The sequence below is a fragment of the Ambystoma mexicanum genome, chromosome 6p (assembly GCF_040938575.1).
Source record: "Ambystoma mexicanum isolate Mex_15411 chromosome 6p, UKY_AmexF1_1, whole genome shotgun sequence".
NCBI classification, from domain to species: domain Eukaryota; kingdom Metazoa; phylum Chordata; class Amphibia; order Caudata; family Ambystomatidae; genus Ambystoma; species Ambystoma mexicanum.
In genome coordinates, this window is record NC_090935.1 from 598,041,375 (window position 1) to 598,061,447 (window position 20,073).

The 20,073-nt window shown below is 43.9% G+C and overlaps 1 protein-coding gene across 1 annotated transcript in view; it reads left to right on the forward strand.

Annotated features, from left to right (window-relative positions):
- The window catches only part of WDR41 (WD repeat domain 41), a 579,210-nt gene that overhangs the window by 234,856 nt on the left and 324,281 nt on the right, over positions 1–20,073 (forward strand). The window contains exon 6 of the mRNA XM_069627429.1: positions 5,273–5,384. Coding sequence (XP_069483530.1) covers positions 5,273–5,384 — 112 coding nt within the window. The remainder of the gene's footprint in view (positions 1–5,272; positions 5,385–20,073) is intronic.

The window sequence follows — 20,073 nt, forward strand, 5'->3', positions numbered from 1 at the left end:
AACAGAACTGTAATCAAAATTGGCTCAGCAAATTATATAGCATATAAACCTGTTGATGGAAGATTAACAAATAACATATTCGTTTTGCCTTCTACAATTCCATTCAGACCCATTTCCCATCTGAATAATATTAACCAAGACATTTTTTAGATTTTGTTAATTCCAATTTAGCTCTTTTATATTTTGACTTTGAATATCTTCCCAGAACAATGCTATTTTTGGCAATCATGTTGATCATGTTCCACCCTCAGATTCACAGTGCCAGCATTTGTTGCCTTTTGTTAATTTGACACTTACCTGTGAGCTATTTCCTGCATGGAGACATCAGAACAGACACTGTCGTCTGGGCTTTAGCTCTGAGCAGACTGCACCACCTCACAAATCGTTGATCTAGAATGATTGGACACTGCTGTTGCCATTTTAGAGAGGAAAATAGAAGAGGGTCCGGCCCACTTTGAACAAAAAAAAGTGTGACGAACCCTTTAAGGGGAAACCAGAAAGAGAAGAGCATATCAGGGATACGTGGGTGATTGAAGACGGGATCAGACAGCCTTCAAAAATTAAGTAATGGGTCAAGGAGGTAACGTCAATGGAACAATTCCTGAATTTGTCATGTATTTAGTAGTTTTCACCACCTCAGTTTTACATGAAATTCCTGTCATTCCTTCCTGATATTGTACCACCGAAATATGCGAGACGTTCCCTAGCTATGCGTGGTCCAACTGTTAAAAATAATAACTTTTAAAGTGTTTTATTACATATTTCCGATGCGTAATCTTATATGGCAGCAGGGCTAAAACTGATTATTTTGCTAAGATCTCAGAATATGAAATGAATCCGAGTAAAATGGAGTTTCTCCTACTAAATATACCCTGTTTGAAGACACTTCCTTTGTATTTATTGAATGTTTTGGTGCCATTTAGATGAGAAATGGCATACATGGGAAACCATACAGGAGGCTGAGGCCATCCTGAGATGGGGTGCATTAGGGCCTCTGGGAATAAGTAGCTGTTGAGGACAGGTAATGGGATACATAAACCTGGGACATGGACAATGTAACGGGCGTAGTTAATACACTTAATGAAGACCTAGTGGTATGATAGACCATATTATACATATACCACTCCGGTATCTCTGACAATCCTTACCGCTATGCTACAAAATAGTGTGGGATAATGTTCAGAAAAAGAAAGAAGTGTTCATAAAATTATGTGTAGGCTGTTACGCCCCCCCACCTACGTTTTAGCACGGGACAAGGCGGGTTACTAGAGCACAGCACACTCCGGGGCTTCTTCTTCACAAGGTCACATATTTACGTGTCCTCATTTTCTTTTTACTTGTATTATCAAACACTGAAAGGTAATATCACATATGCATGTTTATAAGGCACCAGATGACTTTGGGAGCCAAGAGTAGCTTGGTTGCTGTTGGTTATAAGCTTTCCAGGCTCTCCTATGGCAGAATCAGGAGCTAAATAGCTCTCAACTCCCAGCCATTTGGAACCGTGCTAATGGGTGAAGTGGCTTTAGCTCAGCAAGCGAATGAGGTGGTATGAACGTAGGTTTGGTCCAGAGTGCAGTGATATAACCATGAAGAAGGGGTCTAGACTCCTTACCGCTTTTTGGTAGTGAGTTGATGATTCAGGGCGATGTCAATTACACAATGATATTTTTGTGCATGTAAATGTGCTATCGTTTGCTTAGAGTTCATGCACCACCTCAGTTTTTCAATTAATTGAACATGATCTGAGGCAGTGTTCATACTAAAACTCTGTGCTGGAATAGTGGTAATACGGTAACGTTTCTTTCATCTTTGTGCAGACCCCATCTTTCTACTCCAAATGCAGACGATTGCATGAATGTACTAGAAAGTGTGTTCTGGAAACTTGATTTTTGTTTTGATTAGTTTTGGTAAAATGTCGAAGTATACAGCCACACGTTTCAATAGACCACGTTTTAGTCACAGCTGAACATGCTGTGTTGTATCATTTTGATGGATCTGGCTGCTATATTTTATAGTTATCAAATATAATAGTATGTTCTGTCGGTGTGCCATATTTTATAAATGTTGGCCACTGAGTGACAAGTAGATTTGTCGAACATCCTGTCCCTCAACAAGTAGATTTAAAAAACAATTCCACACCCATGCTCCAGTTTGCATCATGGGGCAACCAGAGATGTTTCCAATGGAATCCAAATAAGCTGATGAAAAACATATTTTTGGGTATAGAGTGAGGATACCTTTGTGCACCCCCCCAAAACCCCACCCCAGGTTTGTTCTATAAAGAGTAAGAAACCCGATTGTGTTTGGTGTATCCAGAGGACATGTTCAGCTAAGTTGCCTCCGAACTTTCTGCTCAACACAAGCACCACTGTTCCCCCACGTTGTGATAATGTAACATGGGAGTTCTTGACGAGGCCAACATAACGGAGATTCCAAATCTAATCCTGATATAGTCAAAAGATGTGACCATGGATTGCCATTGATAATGCATAACCAAAAATGGCACCTCTTCCCAACTACCATAACTGAGCGCATTCATACATGTTTTTTTTAAATTCTCTGTACAAACTAAGAGCCCCCCCAGTAAGCTATGACTCACGATCTTTGTCCTTGCTAGAAGGCTACGGTCATCGGCAAAGAGTAGGAGGGTAACACCTGATCACCAGTCCTCGAAGCAATTCCTTATGGTTGTTCAATTAAAATGGTAAATTAAAAAGGGTAGGATCCAGATACATGCCAGATGAACACCACACTGGACAGTGACCCAGGTAGTAGCATTCCTGGCTGGGGTTTAAAGAACTTTAGACCTATTGCTCTCAAATCCTTTATGGTCAAAGTAAGGTTAGACTGTTTGCCAGTGGCATGCATGAAACAATTTCGTGTTGTATTTCAGGTTCCGCCTGTTCGCATAGAAGGCGGTACGGGGATGTCACTTTCAGTGTGAGCTGCATGTAAATGTGGGCACAGGTAGGTGTCCTGTCATGGTATTGTACTAGCAAGCTGGTACTATGGGTTGGATGAGTAGCGTTGGGGTACCTATTGCAATACTCTGTCTGATGTATGGGAGGATGACTAAATCTTCACCACTGACATTGCACTGGGCAGTGCTCCAAACCTTCGTGCAATGCCATTACCATTACAGAAGGGGAACAGTGTTATGAAAATCAGGCTTGGTGCCGAACCGCTAGGGGCAATCCAGCCAAAACATTTAGGTCACCTCCTTTCTGCATGTGTCCACAAGCAACCTGAGATATGTTTTAGCCTCAGGAGGTGTTGCTTGTGTCTATAGGCGTGGCAAACTAAGGACCCAGGTCTGGGCATACCGGTCCAAACTTGGGCGACTGTTACAAAACTGAAGAGTGCTGCATATAGGTTCTTCAATAAATCTAAACCACTGACCATCTACACCAAAGCTGAAGGTGGTTCCACCAGTGCAGAACTCCTGGACTTGTGGCACATATGGTGTTTCTAGCCAACGTGTGAACTTGGGATCATCCAGGGGCTTCTGTGAAGGGTCTTTTCAGTGAATTGGTTATCTCAGTATCTTTACAGGATTAGACAGGAGCTCTTTGTGCAATAGCCCAGTGGTGGGGAGGCGCTGTCCGGTCAAATGGTCGAAAATAAAAGATCGAATGACCATTTGATCGAAGTCAAATGGTCGGGGGAAAAAAAAGGTCGAATTTTTTTATTTATTTATATATTTTTTTAGTTTTGGTTGGTTAAAAAATATTTTTCATAAAATAAAAAAAATTTAAAAATCGACCTTTTTTCGACCATTTGACTTCGATCAAATGGTCATTCGATCATTTCTTTTTCGACCAGTTGACCTACAACCGTGGGAGGCAAAGTCATACAGTGGGGTTATGTGTGAGCCACATTAGTACTTGGCAAAACTACATAACAAGCCATCTCAAGGTGCTGAGAAGCCTAAACCACCATCTCGCTCCCAAGATGATGATTATTTAAAGAGAATGCCTTACGTTTTTTCTTAAAGATCGTCAGATTTTCCTCTTTTCTAGTAACTTCTCTAAGCCTGGTCCGTAATGTGGGTGTCTGATTTGAAAGGGACTGGTTGCCAACCGTGGCATTCAAGCATTTGTGACTACTCGGACTCCTCACCTTAGTGTTCTGTGGGGTATGTTAGGCATCATGGCATTCAGGTGTGGTGGACAGCGGCATTGATTGTACTTCATTGCGGGTGCTGATGTGTGGCTTATCTGGCTTGTGGTCCTTTTTTCTGTTGGTGGCAGGTGTCTGCTTGCCAGGAGTATGTGTTTTTCTGCTGTTCTCTACTTGGCTTTTTGGTAGATGACACTAGATGTCAAGCTTGACAAATCTGCTTCCGCTTCAGAAACATGCAGGTGCAGGTGTCTGAGGATTGCTGTCCTTGGGTCACCAAAATGATTTCAGTTCAATGAGGGGGATCGAAGCAAGTGATGATAGGTCAGCCTTAGAACTTTGCCATGATTGCACAATCTTGCCAGCTGCTCTTCATGGTCTCCGAGGGGTGGTCCCAGTGCCTTGTGGCAGGTGAGAGTGGTTGCTACTGTAGGGAAATGCAGTCGATTTCAAACAGTAGGGTCACATTCTTGGAAGGAGAGGACAGACTACCAGCCCTTCATCATAGGAAAGAACAATGCCCGCTGTTATGCAGTCTTGTGTTTCAGGAGACAGCGGAAGGATTCCTACACTGCAGGTCCATGGTTTTGCTGTGCCCAGGTAGTCCAAGACCAACAATGTTACTTTGTGCCAAGGCACCACTGGAAGCTAAAATATATATTTTTTATGGCGCAGCTTATTTGCAGTTATTAATGAAGAGGCTGCTCTGAACACAGGCAGTGGCTGATTGTATTGTGCTGCAAATTCAAGCTACCCAAGGGGCTCTGGGCACCTTTTTGTTTGCATTTTTATTTTGTATTTTTTCAGCGTTGAAACCTCTGTCTTTCTCGTCTGCTTTCTTCTATTCTGGCTCTGGTTTAACATGGAAATTGAAACGGGTTTCTCTTTTTAGAATGATATCCCTTTCTGTTTTCATAGTAGTTATGACAGCGGGGCTTTTTCTGTGTGAGAATGATGTATGCACTTTGCTAGCCCTTATGCGGACTCCAAGCGGCATACTGGCGCTGATCAATAACACTAGAAAGCATTATTTAAGTAAACCTACTGGAAAGTAACATTGCGCTTTCATCCGTATATGTTTTATGAGGAGTTGTGTCTTAGTGCATGTTCCAGCTCTGTAATCATTCACATTTCCTATTTTCCACCATAGTGTTTGCTAGTTCTTCAGTGGCCAGATTTGTGGCTCTCTGGTGGAAGTGAGCTCAAAGTTTGGAACAGACGGCTTGAACTACTGTGCGAGACAAACCACTTTCCAGATACCGGTAACTATGATAAACATACAAATGTATGTCTTGATGCATTATGCGGAAGGGAAATGTGTGGTTGGGTTGGTTGGCCGGTAGGCTGCACAATACACTGTGCAAAGAAAACTCTGAAATGCAAAGAATACTCCAGAGTTGGCGGATATGGTATGTCTTGGACTTGTTAACTAACTGCTTCACATAGATGTTGCTCTTTGCATCTTCTGTGGTTGGAGGCATAGCTGTGATGTGGGGTTTTTAATTTGTGGTGGCCTCTGTGGTGTCTTGGGTCTTCCATGCTAGCTACTCACAAATGTTCTACCAGAGACAATAGATGAACACTGTGCCAGCATGACTTGTCCACAGATTAAAAAGTAAGTACATCAAAAGGCAAGCACATCAACATGAAACATTTTTATTTGAAGTGGCATGTCAGAAAGTTGACTGTGGAACTCCTTGCTATCGATCAGATCTAAAGACAATACATGATGGCTTTAAATTTCTATTTTATTTATAATACACCCAATAATGGAAGTTGACCTTCTAAGTGCTCTGAATTTTGTCTGATAAGAAAACTGAGGCAGAAGGCGATTAAGTGATTTGGCCTTGTTCGCTCAGGTTGGTCAAGTTACAGATGACAACATTAAAACCCAGATCTCATGAGCTCACAACTGACAACGCAACCTCATCACCACCCTGATACATTTTTTTTATGATTTCTTTATTAGACACTTACATAAAGCAGCTTAAAGATTGAACAGGAAACATTACCCATACATGGCCTAAAAAAGACACTTTTTCTGAAAGCACTTAAGAAAGACGTTTTTGTGTATGTGCTGAGATGGGTCCAAATCCAACAAGAATTGCTTTTCTTGATTAGGATAGGAATGATCTAATCATTCCTATCTTAAAGTAAAGCAACATTAGTATTGACTGTTGAAACCATGACTCTTGTGTTTAAACAAATGTTTACAACAAAATAATACAGCACCATAGACAGACAGATCAATGCAACAGACAATGCAAATCCAGCAGAAGATGGACTGGAGAATGGGAACGGGGTGATGGGACGACAGGGGTAAACGGAGGCAAAGGCCTGAGAACCATTGTCTAAGAAAAGTAAAGAAAGTGATGAAAAGAGGACTATATTCTATATATCCTGTATCTCTCCATTTCTGTAAAGAAGCGTAGAGGGATGCCATCCCATTCACAACCCTCCTTGCCATCTGGGAGGAACTGGACTGTGATTGCTGGACAGAATGAAAACATTTGATGCTCTTAACGTAGCCACCACATGTATCCTTTTCACACAGGTTGCATGATTTAGAACACTAGAAGGTAGACTGTTCTCCTGTGTGCTCGGAAGGAAAAACATTAACTAGTCTCCCTGTAGTGTGCACTTGGCATTCATTTTTCCATTGTAAATACGTGACATACATTTTTGAGCCACTCTTATTTCAGAAGTTAAAAGCACGTTTTCCCATATACGTGGACCTCTGACCTAAAGCGAGTCTGCATGGATTGAAGCATAGATAAAGGACTAATAGATTACATTCCAAATGTGAGGTGCATCAAAGGAACTACTAAAGGGTCATGGGAAAGTTGCACTACTGTGTGAGAACGTGTACCAGTTAAGAACACCCTATGAGTCACTGTTTGCTACCTGGTATGTCCGTCACACATGAATTCTTACATCACTTTGGCAACAGAAGGTTCTCTGTCTAATCTCAGCCTTGTTCCAGGGTAATAGCACCCTGTATGCTTCTTCGCCCTTCAAACAGTCTCAGGGAAATAGCAAGCAGATTGCTGTTTGCCACTTGTGACCCAGTCTCAGGGCTACAGCAGCCAGCTCGCTGTTTGTAACTCCCAGGCATATGGTTCCCAGCTCACTACCAGGAAAATACCTCATTAAAACTCACTATGATTGACTTTCTTGGGGAGATGCTGCCCTGTTCGCTCTTGCAGCCAGCGCCAGATATTTGCAGCCTCTGGTTGAGCCAACCCCTTGCTTTCCTTTGCAAGTTGGTCTTCTGGTCCTTTAATAGCCTTTAGGCCTTTCGCCTTTGCAGGCTTCTTGGCTCTGTTGTGTCTCTGCTGATGATTCTGTCTCTATGTTCTCTCTCTTTGCCAGTTCCTGTAATTGCCACACTTGCTTTGGTTTCAGTGAGCCTTTCCTTTGTATTTGTGTGGTGTGAGATTGGCATCATGGAAGGAGACACAGACAACAGATTCAATGTCTAACAGGCTTTTATTAAAGAAAATGTCAGGATAGAGTAAGGCCCATCTTGACCAATGCTAAGGAGGGATTTCCCTACCTACAGAAACTAAGGAAAGTCTGTGGCAGTACATTCAACAGAAAAGTCTTTGTGTCCAAAACCTATACTTGCCCTCACAACTAAGACAAAACAATGTGTAGGGATGTCAACCGCAAACATACCAGTGTTCCAAAAGTAAAGATCTGAGCTATATCCAGCACACGCTTACTCTTCAGCATTGTTTCCCCAAATGCCATGAAGTTCCTTGCAATGTTCAATTTACCTCCTTTTGGACTTGAAATAATAAAGTTCCACACGTTTGAAAAAGACAGTATGCCATTCCACAAGTCCAATGTAGTTCTAGGCGGTACGTCTATGTTTCCTTCCCCCAAGTTCAATATCAAAAGATGACACAAAAGAAATATCTTGAGGCTTTGTCGTTTAAACAGTAGTTCAACAATTCGGTGCAACTCAGGGCTCCCTTCCCCAAGTCTGTTATGCACCAGTGGTTGTTTTCCTCTTTTCACAACAGCAAACTTTCTTGTTAGCATATAGGGGCTTTCTGGTCTTGGCTCAGTTTTAGACCACACTGTCCACCCATTACAGGTCATGCAACCAGCAAACTGGCATTCGCTTTGACCAGTTCTTGATTCAATTAATACTAGTTCTCTAGTCTTGGCACAGTTTTAGATCACACGGTCCAACCATTATATGTCACGCAACCAGGAACTGTCGGGTCTTCTTGAGTAGTTCAATTTTTAGCCAAACAAGTAGTTTCTCAAAGGCAGTTCATTGACTTTACATATCATTGTTTTCCCAACCTTGACTCCAACTTTGCACTCAGTCTTTCATTCGCCTTAGCTTTCTATTGGCTTTCAGTTCATTGTGCAATAGTTCAACAGGTTTGTTCTTTCCTTTCACTTTAGTACATCAGGTGCATGTTTGGCTTATTTCATTCAGTTCAATATTCAATATATGCCTCATCTTATTTCCTCTCATTCAGTGTTCAATAAATGCATCTTTGCTTAGTTCATTTAATTCGGTATTTCACAAATGCTGCTTTGCTTGTTTCTTTCAATTCAGTATTCAATAAAGGCAACTTTGCTTGATTCCATTCACTTTGGTATTCAATGGATACAACGTTGCTTCTTTCATTCATTTCGGTATTAAAAAACCACAACTTTGCTTCTTTACTTGGATGGCTACTACATGTACGGTCTTTCAGAGCACTAGTATCTTTAAGTGTTCCAGACACTTACCCAGACTAGGGAGCTCCTCGCAACGGCTTTTGTAGGAAAGCCTGGTTGCCTGGTGCTTCAATCAGCCCACTCCAGCTCTCGTGCCCAGCTTCGCCTCTGCTCCTCGGCAGCGCCTGCTGCTCGCCTTTCCTTCTGTGGGATCCCTATGGGACCCTCGTCGTGCACCGTCACTCCGATAGGACTCCCAGGATCTCAGCGTACCAGCATCTCGGCTTCTTTCGCTCCTGTGCGGCTCCTTCTGCTGTGTCTTTCTCTTTCCCGGTTTCACTCCAATGCAGCAGCATTCCACCTCCTTATTCACCTGTAGTCCCGTAATGGGCTGCAGGTGGTTTTCCTTAAAGGCAGCCTGGCTCTCCTTTACAAGGATGTGCGTGACCTCTCAGCATCTTCTTGGTCTCAGTACCAAAGTGGTGAGAGTAACCTATGTCTATTACTCTGTTGCCTCTTCCTCGTCTCAGTACTTGAGTGTGGAAAGATTGTGCTGTTCATAACCCTCAGTTGTTTCTTCCTCTTCTCAAAACTGTTATGTATCCCAAGAGGGGGATAAAGAGGACAGGTCTTCTAATTACCAAAAAAGGTTGGGGAAGGGTTAGGCTGTCTGTTACGAGGAGAAGGGGAATACTGTGCTTTGTCAGAAGATACCTCATCTACAATCTTTCTCCTCCTTTGTCTAACATGTCTGGGATGATATCTCCTGCCCTCCTCAGAGACAACGGAACCTGGTGAGCAAAATCAGTGAGAAACCTGATGGTATTCTCCCAAGCAGACCTCAAGAATCCCTTGTTCAGGTGGCCAGTGAAGGGCTGGCACTCTCAGATCCCAACCCTGGGGGCGGATGAGTGAGGGAGGATCACCTAGGTAAGGGAATCTGGGGTTGTGCTTGGGGAAATACCCCAGTGAGATGCAGTATTATACCAGGGAAGGAGGAGTTGGAGGCTGTATCACATCTGCCTCCCTTCCTCCCAATGAATCTCTCTTGCCCAGATCAAACGACCCCTTCGTATTAGGAACCCAAACCCTGCTGCACGGAAATTATTTCTCACAGAATCCCTGTTTTCCTGTGTCCTACCCGAATACTCCCAGTCATTATCCTCCCCGTCCCTTTGATTATTATTTCCCGAACTCCCAATCTATTGTGACAAAACACTACTTTTCCCACTATCTCCCCTATTCAATCCAGAAACCATACAACGCTCACTTTTCCCCATCCTACCCCGTAGGATACCTAGAAAATCTACCTCCCCTCAAACATTTTCTCAGACCGTGACAGACAATGGACTAACAACAAAGCTGTGTACCTGACATGTCCCAACACAAGAGTCAGGCAGAGTCAGGCAATTGGCAATAATTACACACACCTGACCGCCCTTTCTCTTCCCACAGGGATAAAAGGCAGAGCCTGAGAGCACACTTCGAGCAAGGGCGAACGCACGAGGAAGCAGCTATTCTGAACCTGCAGTTCATACGGAGGAGAAAGGCGGCGAGATCTGAAAGGACGACAAGGCAGAATTGCCCTTGCTCTTTTCAACTCAGACCCGCGAAGCCTCCGGAAGGGAAAGCATAAGACCAGGAAGGCCAGCTTGAAGTGTGGTGTGACGGATGTCAATGGTACACGGTCCCCTCCCGCGCTGATAGCTAAAGCGGGGAGAAGCGCTTGCCGCTGTGGTGCCGTCTTTGACTCCAGAGACAAAAAACTCAAACAGTTCAGCACAGCCAGTGAGTCCTGATAGCAAACCGGACTGTGTTGAGCCCAATGTTGCGAACAGCAACATTGTATGAATTGTGAACAAAGAACTTGTATGTGTTAAAGCTTGAAAGAAAGTCCACTGAAAGATCCGCAGCAGAGTGGTCAGGCGCCACGTGGGCACTCATTCGAAGGACTCTGGCTGGTCCCCTTTGAAACTACAAGTAACAGGAGGCCCTAGGAGTGGCTCGCATAAGGAGTCAGAGGGGTCATACAAGGGTTGAGTCAAACCCCTTGCACAATCGGAAGTCTCTGACGCATTGACAAAAAGGAAAGTAAAGGGAAGTGATTTGTATTAATTAAACATTGTGAAGCCTGGCTGGCGCATTTAAGGAAAGCCTGACTGGGGGCTAAGACCTGGACTTAGGTAAAGGGAAGAACCTAAGGGGTCTAGAGTGACTTTTTTGTGTGCTGTGGCAAGTGTGAACCCAACAGAGGGATGCCAAGAGAAAGCTAGAGGAAGGGAACCCGCTTTCTGATGAGAATGAGCAAATCATGAACTGTGTTAGGAGGGATGCCAAGGGGAAAGCTAAGGAGAGTGAATCCCGCATATTGATAAAGCAAAGGGAACTGTGTGTTTGGCAAATGTGAGCCCGACTGAGGGATGACTGCGAATCAAAGTGAATAGGAATACACCCATCAACATTGTGTCAACAAGAGTGAACCCGGCTGAGTGTTGTCCGCAGTGAATGTTTGTTTAAAATGACATTCAGACACTTGAATGATACGTTGTGAATGCAAGGCCGTAGTGAACCAGATGGTGGGAGGCCCACATTGTAGGAGGGATCGGAACGCGGCAGAGGGAGATCCTAAGGTGAAGAGTAATCGCCCCAAGAAGATTTATTGAAGGAACTTTTGTTAATTGTAACACATTAGGTCCTCTGAAGCAAGAGACTTTGTGTGAAAGAGACTTGACCACAGAAAGCCCTGATATTTTGGAAACACTTTGTAACCATGATCTGGTGAGGCGCAGTAGTGTGCTGTTCTTAAGATTCCCACCTTGTCCCCTTCTAAAAACATGGGTAAGGGAGACCCCAGTTATACTATCCTGACTTATCATTTTGAGAACACTTCTTTCTTTTCTTGTGAACATTATCCCACACATTTTCTTTTTTTTTATTGGCTGTAAGGATTGGCAATATGTTTATTTAGTATAGGCCCTTTTATTTGACAAGACGCCACTAGGACTGCCTTATTATTAATTGATGGTTTTAGCTTTGCTCTCATCTTAGATTTAGGTTTAGATTGGGCGTTTTTCCAACCCATTTATACAGTTTAATAAACGCCCTTGAACTGTGATCACTTGCGTCCGTCTTTACTGTTGCCACCATGAGTTCCTTACAAATCCCATAACCACTTCTGGGATAGGGGGTTCCTTCTGAAAAGAGGATATGGAATACTGTGTCTTACCTAAAGGCATCACATCTCCAATCTCCAAAGACCCTCTATTCAGGTGATTCTCCCTCGCTTGTCCACACCGAGGTGCAGGATCCAAAAGTGATGGCCTTTCCCTAGTCACCTGCATAGAGAATCCAAGGGGAGTAGGCATCATAACAACCTTAGGTTTCTCACAGTGGTCACATTTCCCCAACATGGCTTTGTATTAGTTTTGCCCTGTTGTGCTTCCTTTTAGCCCTTCTGATTGGTTTGTAGGTCTAGATTGGTAGTAATAATAATAATAATAATAATTTAGCATTTATATAGCGCTACGAACCCTCAGGTATCTGAGCGCTGCTTATGATTACCGACGGTGTGTGGTGCTCATTTATCGACCTCGGAAGGATGAAAGGCTTAGTTTGGCCCTGGCAGAATTCAAACCTGCGTCAGCAGGCTCTGCACAGATGTCAAAGCGAGCACTCTACTCGCTGGTTCAGCAACAAGCCCGTGTGAGGGGTCAGAAATGTGAGGCGGACCATTTTGTGAGGTTTTCTCAACAAATGCCATTTTATTATATTCAAAGTTTGGATGAACGCCTCACTACCACTACCCTGACGAGGATTTCCCTTCCTAAAACAAACTAAAGGAAACACTCTAACAAAAGGATATATGTCCCTCAAACTGTTACATACAACAAATGGGCTAGGAAATGCATGGCAATTCAAAACAATAATGATTGAGTTTGCAATGTAACCACAGTCTCTTCATAACTGTCATGATGCCTACCCACAGGCATCCGGACCAAGCCCATCAGCCCCGGGAGCAGGCATATAGACATTTAGTAAAACCTCAGCAGCCCCGGCTAGGGGCTATCTGGGTTCAGTCCAGGTGCCTCAGGCGCCAGGCTCATAGTCATTACTTACCCCAGGCAGACCATGCTGCAAATGACTCCAATCCAACATGAAGCCTGAAAGGGACTATTTTTCTACAGGGACTATTTTTTACTCGGGTGTGGTTCTAGGGACTTTTTACCTGGGACTACTTTTGAGGCTATTTAAACCACGCCCGACCAGCAACACACGCTTCGCGTTATTCTGCATCCAGCAGCGTAACGCTCACCGTGCCTGCAGCCTGCATCCAGTCTTCTGCCACGCCCGCCTCGAATCCGGAGCTCCTAAAACAAAGAGGAAAGAAAGGGACAAGCTTAGAAAACAAACTTATTTCTATTCCACACCTGATTCTGGATCCATCTTGTCTCCGGACCTGTAAAGAACATCATTTCTGCACGCGCCGCACCTCCAGCTGCAGCGCCGCACCGCGCCATACTCACCAGTCTTCACAGCATCCTTCAGGTCGGCACTGCCTCCATCATTTCTTCGCCGAACTTCGGCACCTAGGAGACAAAAGAAAACCAGAAGGTGAGCCGAGGCAACCAACAAATATAATTCTTACCACCATAGACTTACCTGATTTACCACCGGAGGCATCCTTTTGTGAGACTCCATATTTTCACGTGCCGCATCTGTAAAGAGATACAAAACAACACGTTTTCCACGTGCAACATTTACCGGACAGCGCCGGGTAATACAGACTCTTACCTGAGCACCACCAGCTGCCACAAGAGCATCTTTTCACGAGCCAGCTGCAAGACAATAAAGGAAGGGGGGAACAAGAGTGAACATCGGACATATTGAACACTATGAACTTAATACTTACTGGTCCTCACCAGGAACCTCAGAATCAATACTTTTCGGAACTCTCCCGAGCCTTCAAACCAGTGAAGTAACTGGAATCGACGCGCCCCTGCAAATCCTCGCAGGATGGAGAGCTCATCTTTCAAGAATATAAGGTGAGATTGCTGTGAGGGCATTTCGGAGGTGATTAGTTGGGGAGGACTCTGGGGGTGCCATCACTTGAATCCACAAGTGGCTAAATCCATCTCTCCATTTACAGGAGAATATTTCTACGGGTTAAGCAGACAAGATTAGGAGGGCAGATCCAGTCAGTCATCGCTGCACTACGCATCACGTGGGTGGAGACCGCAGCTGTCCGGGTCCGACCGACGCCCCTGTGGGAGCCAAGTGAGCGTAACAATAACCTGGTCGAATTCCCTTTCCCCAGGCTTAAACGTGATTGTGCTTCACAGTTTAAGAAAAGAAAGCAAGGAAATCCTAGTTTGCAACAAAGTTTCAACACAGCTTGATGCATCTTCAATTTGTCAACAGATTGTTCCAACACAGAACATAAACGGCTCTTCCTTGAACAGGTCATCAATAGCAACAGTAATTGTCTTGTTCAGGATGATGTTACCACCATTGATGACTTTTAATGAAATATAGCTTCCTTGTCACAGCTTCACACAGCTCTTTCTTTAGCACCACAAACGCATAAATGGTCTGTCAGGACCACCTCGTAGCACTTCAACTTCCACCTGGTCTACTTCTATGCCAGGTGCACAGCCTCAGTTCACACCTGGTTTACTCCCATGCCAGGCCCACTTCTTCAAACGTTTGCCATACGGTTATACTCCCTGCTGAACAGCATTTCACAACAAGTGCTTTTGTGGTTAAGATCAACTGATGAGAGATTCTAAACAGTTTCACAGTATTCAATAATTGCAGCTTCAAAACTTTCAACAGCTCTTCACGGAAAATAAGATTCACATTGGTGCTCTTTAATACTCATCTGAAAAGATGCTCCTCTCCTTCTGGATATCTCGTCCCAGAAGGGCAGCCTTTTTGCCACTCTTGTTTCCCCATTACACAAGTAACCAAAGACTGGCAGTGGCAGTCTCTTTCTGCTACTCCCCTAGTTTTGCAATGTGTTTATCCCAGCTTTTAGCATATGTTGGACAAAGTATGGGCAACAGGTTTTAGAGCTTATAGACCTTACATTACCCCCCTTCTGCTGTGGCAATGTTTGCTAGATTGAATTTGCCTTGGTCGTAGTCTCTCTTGGCTTAGACAATGCTTGCAGGTATTTACTCTCAACAAAGTTGCCCCATCGGGTTGTTGGGTTTCCCACAGTATTACACTTTTAAGGATGCAGTCATTTGGCTTGGTTATAATAGGTTTTTGCTGCTTTTCCCTAGTTCGGTATTCACAATGAACTTGGAATCCACTTTCATTCATACATGAGTGCTGCTGCTGTTCTGCAATAGTTTGGTATTCAAAATTAATTTGGGAATCACTTTTACGCATACGCTCCTGTTGCTCCTGCTGCTTCGCAATAGTTTGGAATTCAAAATTATTCTATGAACTACTTTTACTTCTACGCGAGCATTGCTCACTCGGCGAACAACTGCTTCTGACATGCGAGCGGGAACGGAGCGCTCCCGAGTTACTACCAGTCTTTTGCCTCTTCAGGTAAGACGTGCACCTTCATTCCCCTCGCCGCTCCCAGGACCTCTGCTGCTGCGACTCCTCGCGATCCAGCAAAATGCTTCTGTTAGTCCGCCTTCGCCCATGACACCTACAATTGGAGCTCCTGAAGCTGTCTGGTGGACGCCAGCAACCAGAGACAGCCTTGAGGCTCGCCGGTGCACGCCACCTGAGACGGCCTCCTGCATGCTTCCTGCTGCGCAGCTTCTGCAGGTCAGGTCATCAGGGGGCAAACTTTCCTCCTGCACGCTTCCCGCTGTGCAACCTCTGTGCTTCAGATTTCTGGAGACACAGACCCTCTCAGGACCGGCAGCTGATATCTGTCAAAAAATGGTCCCGGCATCTTCTCTCTCCTCCAGCTTCTGCCTGGGCTGCCAGTACGAACCATGCTGCTCCTGCTTCTTTCTTCCTCTGCTCTTCTCCAACAACAGCGTTATGGCCTGCAGCCGAGGGGGCCTTTTAAACATCTGTCTCTCTCAGGTGTGGGTCATCTGCATTAATGAGCTGACCACTCCTGCAACATTGTACCTTTTCAGCCCTCTTCTTCGTCCCAGATTAGGGTTTTCAGTTTCTGTTGTTTTACTTTTAAACACCAGTTTATTCCTGATAATATTCTTTAAAAAACATCATAAGGATTAGTCATTAGACTTATTTGAAAGGGCAAAGGCAATTCTTTTAAACCGTGGTTATTCACAATTATCCTTTCATTGCCCCTTTGGGTGTTAGAGAGGTCTTCAGCTTTGCCGGTCTCCCGAATTTTGAGTTTTTATTTCTCCCAAGACTTAGGAGTTTGTGATTGTTTTCACCTCTATTTATATGTATATCTTGTGGAACAACAGGATGATTATTACAACAAGCCATTACATATGGTGGCATTGTGGAGCCATCCTCCCTAGAGGAAGACAAATACCTTGTCTCATCCCATGGATTCCTCTTATTTCCCTGGGCCGTTTCTCCTCCCAGGTGTTCCTCCTGCTGAAAACCATCCCCAAGGTCAGGATCAGAAAGCGTCTGATTTTCCTGGGAGGAGACTTTTGGCAGGCAATTAGTGAGGAGTCCATAGATTTCATTACACCCAGCATGGAGGCTTCAAATGGCCCAGTGTCCATTTTGAAGTAAAACCAAAGTCTTGCCCTGTGTATGTCTCTGTGAGGTGTGCAGGCCAGTCGCTACTCTTTGGCAATGCTCCCTCGCTGATATCGGGGTAGTAAAGAATCTCAAGGCCAATGCAGTGATTGTTCTGCTGCTAATTCTCTCACAGAGCAAACGCAGAGCTGAAGTAATAATTGGAATCCATGCCTTTCACTTTCTTTCCACCTTATTTCTCACATCTCCAAATTGGTTCAAGACCGAACTGACAGGAAGGAGCTACAGTGCATCAGGGAGAGGGGTTGAATGGAGCAAAGTATTATTTCCTGGGCATTGAGATTCTGGGGATCCTAACCATTACCTCTTACAGACTGCATTTCTGGGCTAACGTTGACCGTAAGCAACTAGAGGAAGGGTCTGCAACCTATGGCTTTCCTGATATTTTGGACTACAACACCCATGACGGATCATCATTGACTACGCTGGCTAGGGCTGATGGGAGTTGTAGTCCAACACATCTCAGCAGCTAAAGGTTGACGACCCTGCCCTAGCTTTATTTGTCTTATTTTGCAGAAAGGTATAAGGTGGCTTTATTGCGACTTCCGGCACCTCTGGCTGAATTAGGCTATGACGTTTTTGTTGCGTGTCCCTCTTTGTCTAGATTTGCTTACCCATGCATCCTTTACAGACCTGCGGATTCTCCTTTCCCTTTAAAAATATTTAAAATGACCCTGTCATTTTAGATATGACCTATTAACATATCAAAATACATTTTTTCAGATTTTTTTTATTTATTTGGCACTCATTCAATTAAAAATCCAGTCTGTCTTTTTAAGTTTTATTAAGGAAATATAAAGCTCTGCAAATGATATGGTTTTTGTTTGTTTCTGTCATGCCCCGCATTCCTGTTTCTGGACACTCGCGGGTATTTACTTCCCGGTGGAAACTGCCCTGGAGACTTAACAGCTCACGGAATCCGCTGCACTACAAGGTCCAGAATTCCATCTGCTCGCGGTCACGTGAAACGCCCGCAACGTGCCTCGCGTTCTGAAACTGATTCCAGTACTTAGTGTGGCGTGTCCCTGTAACGGGTGCTCCTAAAACTGACTATTCACTTTGAGTACTCGATCTAACTGTTACTCTGATTCCTGTTTGATTCCTGACCCGGCTTTGTATCAAGGACTATTCTGAACGTCTTTTCCTTCAATTTCTGGCTCCTGGCTCCCTCGGTTGTTTCCCCTGGTTAACGAACACTTGGCTTCCATTTCGGATTTGTTCTCCGCCTGCTCCCGTATGTTATGGTATTCGGATTTATACAAGAATAAAAGACCCTCCGTGCTATTCTCTGTTAAAGACTTCCACGCACGTTTTCCTTCCCTCTGTTGTGCCATCACTAGTGCACGAGTTTCCTGCTTCCCTTCCCTTTCAACTATTACACAGAAAATATACAAAGAAATATCCACGGCGCTGCCCGCCGCACAAGAAGACAACGCTCTACATACTGAAGTGACCAAACGGACGCTCTGCTGTTTCTGGTGGTCACTCCCTGGATTGGTTACACTTGGGGACGCTCTGCTGAATACACTTGGGGATTATTTTGGACACTTGCCGTTTCGGTTAGGTGGACCTTTGCACAGACTTCCTTCAACTGGAACTTCCATTTTCTATCATCACGTCAACTTCCTACTACACTCTCTCAGGTTACGGGACTTCCTATCTTACTAAGCAGGTAAGAGGGGGCAAGTACGGGGGAAGGAACAAGTTGCTGTATTTTCGTACTTGGCTGCTATCTTGAACTATCCTTTTCTTTGTTCCCTTAGCTCTGTTGTCGCTGCTCCTGCCTTTCCACTTAAGCCCCTGGCCTGTTAGTTGGTATACTTTCTACAGGCTGCGCTCTTGGGGGGAAAGTCTTGTGCAAACATCACATTCAAGATATCCCAGAACCATCTTGGTGATAGTCCAGGACGTCCCAGAGTGAAGGGGTTCCAAAAGCGGATGCTGACCTTGTATCCTTTAACGATCTGTATCCTTTTCCAAAATTGCGTAAAAGTTGTGACAGTTTCTCTCCACTTGTATAGGGACATTCAATTTGGAAACCAGCTTCATTGCTCTGCTTCAAAACTATTTTCTAAAAGCAGGTGACGGTCCTTTTTTGCCAAACTGGTGTTTTATGACATGAGACAAAGTAACCCCTTGAGGTTTATGATTATATTTCTTTTATTTAAGGTTTTAGAAAACAACCACAAACTAGTATAAGCAAAAGAAAAGACTAAACTGAATCCCAAAAAACGAGAGCATGCAAATGTTAATTTAGTTAAGCAGCACAACTGCATGTATTAGTATTTTGTATTTGTATTTGTTTTATTTATAACGCGCAAAACCATCAGGCACGGAGACATCAGGGCGCAATTTGTGCAAAGTTACAGGAATGCATATATACAGACATAAAATTACAGAAATGAACAATAATAGAAGTATTGACATGGTTCCTATCTACAAATATTACAGTGGTTTCAGTTTGACCCAACAGTATAACAGTTTGACCCATTTCTTCAATCCTCCCCCAGTGCACACTAGGCAGGACAGATAGAGTTTGGGGGAACTGGAAGTCAGGTGAAGTGTGGCGGGTGGTCGGGGCGCCACCTCCTTGGGTTCAGGGTCGCCTTTGCCATGATGTTGCATATCTGTTGGGATCACCCCGACTAGTAAGAGCTTTGACCTTAAGGAGGCTCCAAGTAAAGGTCTAGCACCCTTCTTATGAGACAGGAAGCTACCAGCCAATGAATTGGAACCCAGAGGACGTCTATTCAGTGCTGATATTATGCTCTTGCTACAATGACTTAGAAAAGGGTTTGAGAGGGGCCCAAAGTGAATTTCCCTTCCCAACTCGCTGTCACAGCTCTATCGATGTACAACCCTCACACCTGATAACTTATGCACGGGTTCTGCAACACGTCCACAATAGTTCATGTCGCTCCTAATGCACATATATGGGGCTAGAGGTTTGACAAAACAGACATTTCAATGTACCAACATCTCGGACTCGAGAATGACCAATGTCGTAAAAAAGAATTACTCTATCAATAATCTCTCATTTCCGATCCTCTAATTGTCTCAATAATGTTACACAAAATCAAAACAATTTTGTATGGTAGGTAACCAGTTTCACATCTCTAATCAAGTCAATCTACATCAATACTCTAATCATTGGCCACCAAATAAATGTCCAACCCAACATGTGGTTTAAATCATCTTTCCATTGACAAAATCACAAAGGCCTTATCCTTTTTTGCTTATGGAAAATAAGTCTAAATACAATGCTCAAATCACAGAGAGCAATACTATGTGAAGGCATTCAAACCTACTTTGATTTCCAAACTAAACCAAACGTGTAAATCAAGAAAGTAATCATTGTATTGCAATATACATCAAATTTTATTTATATAGCGGCCAGACCCGGAGGTATCACAATGCTTGTACAGGTGTGAAACAGTCGAAAACAGTTCACGTCATAGAGGTAAAAGTCAGTTACGCATATTTGTTAAAAAGTCAGGTTTTTAGAACACTAGGAGTGAATGTTCTTTTCTGATGTAATCTGGGAGAGTG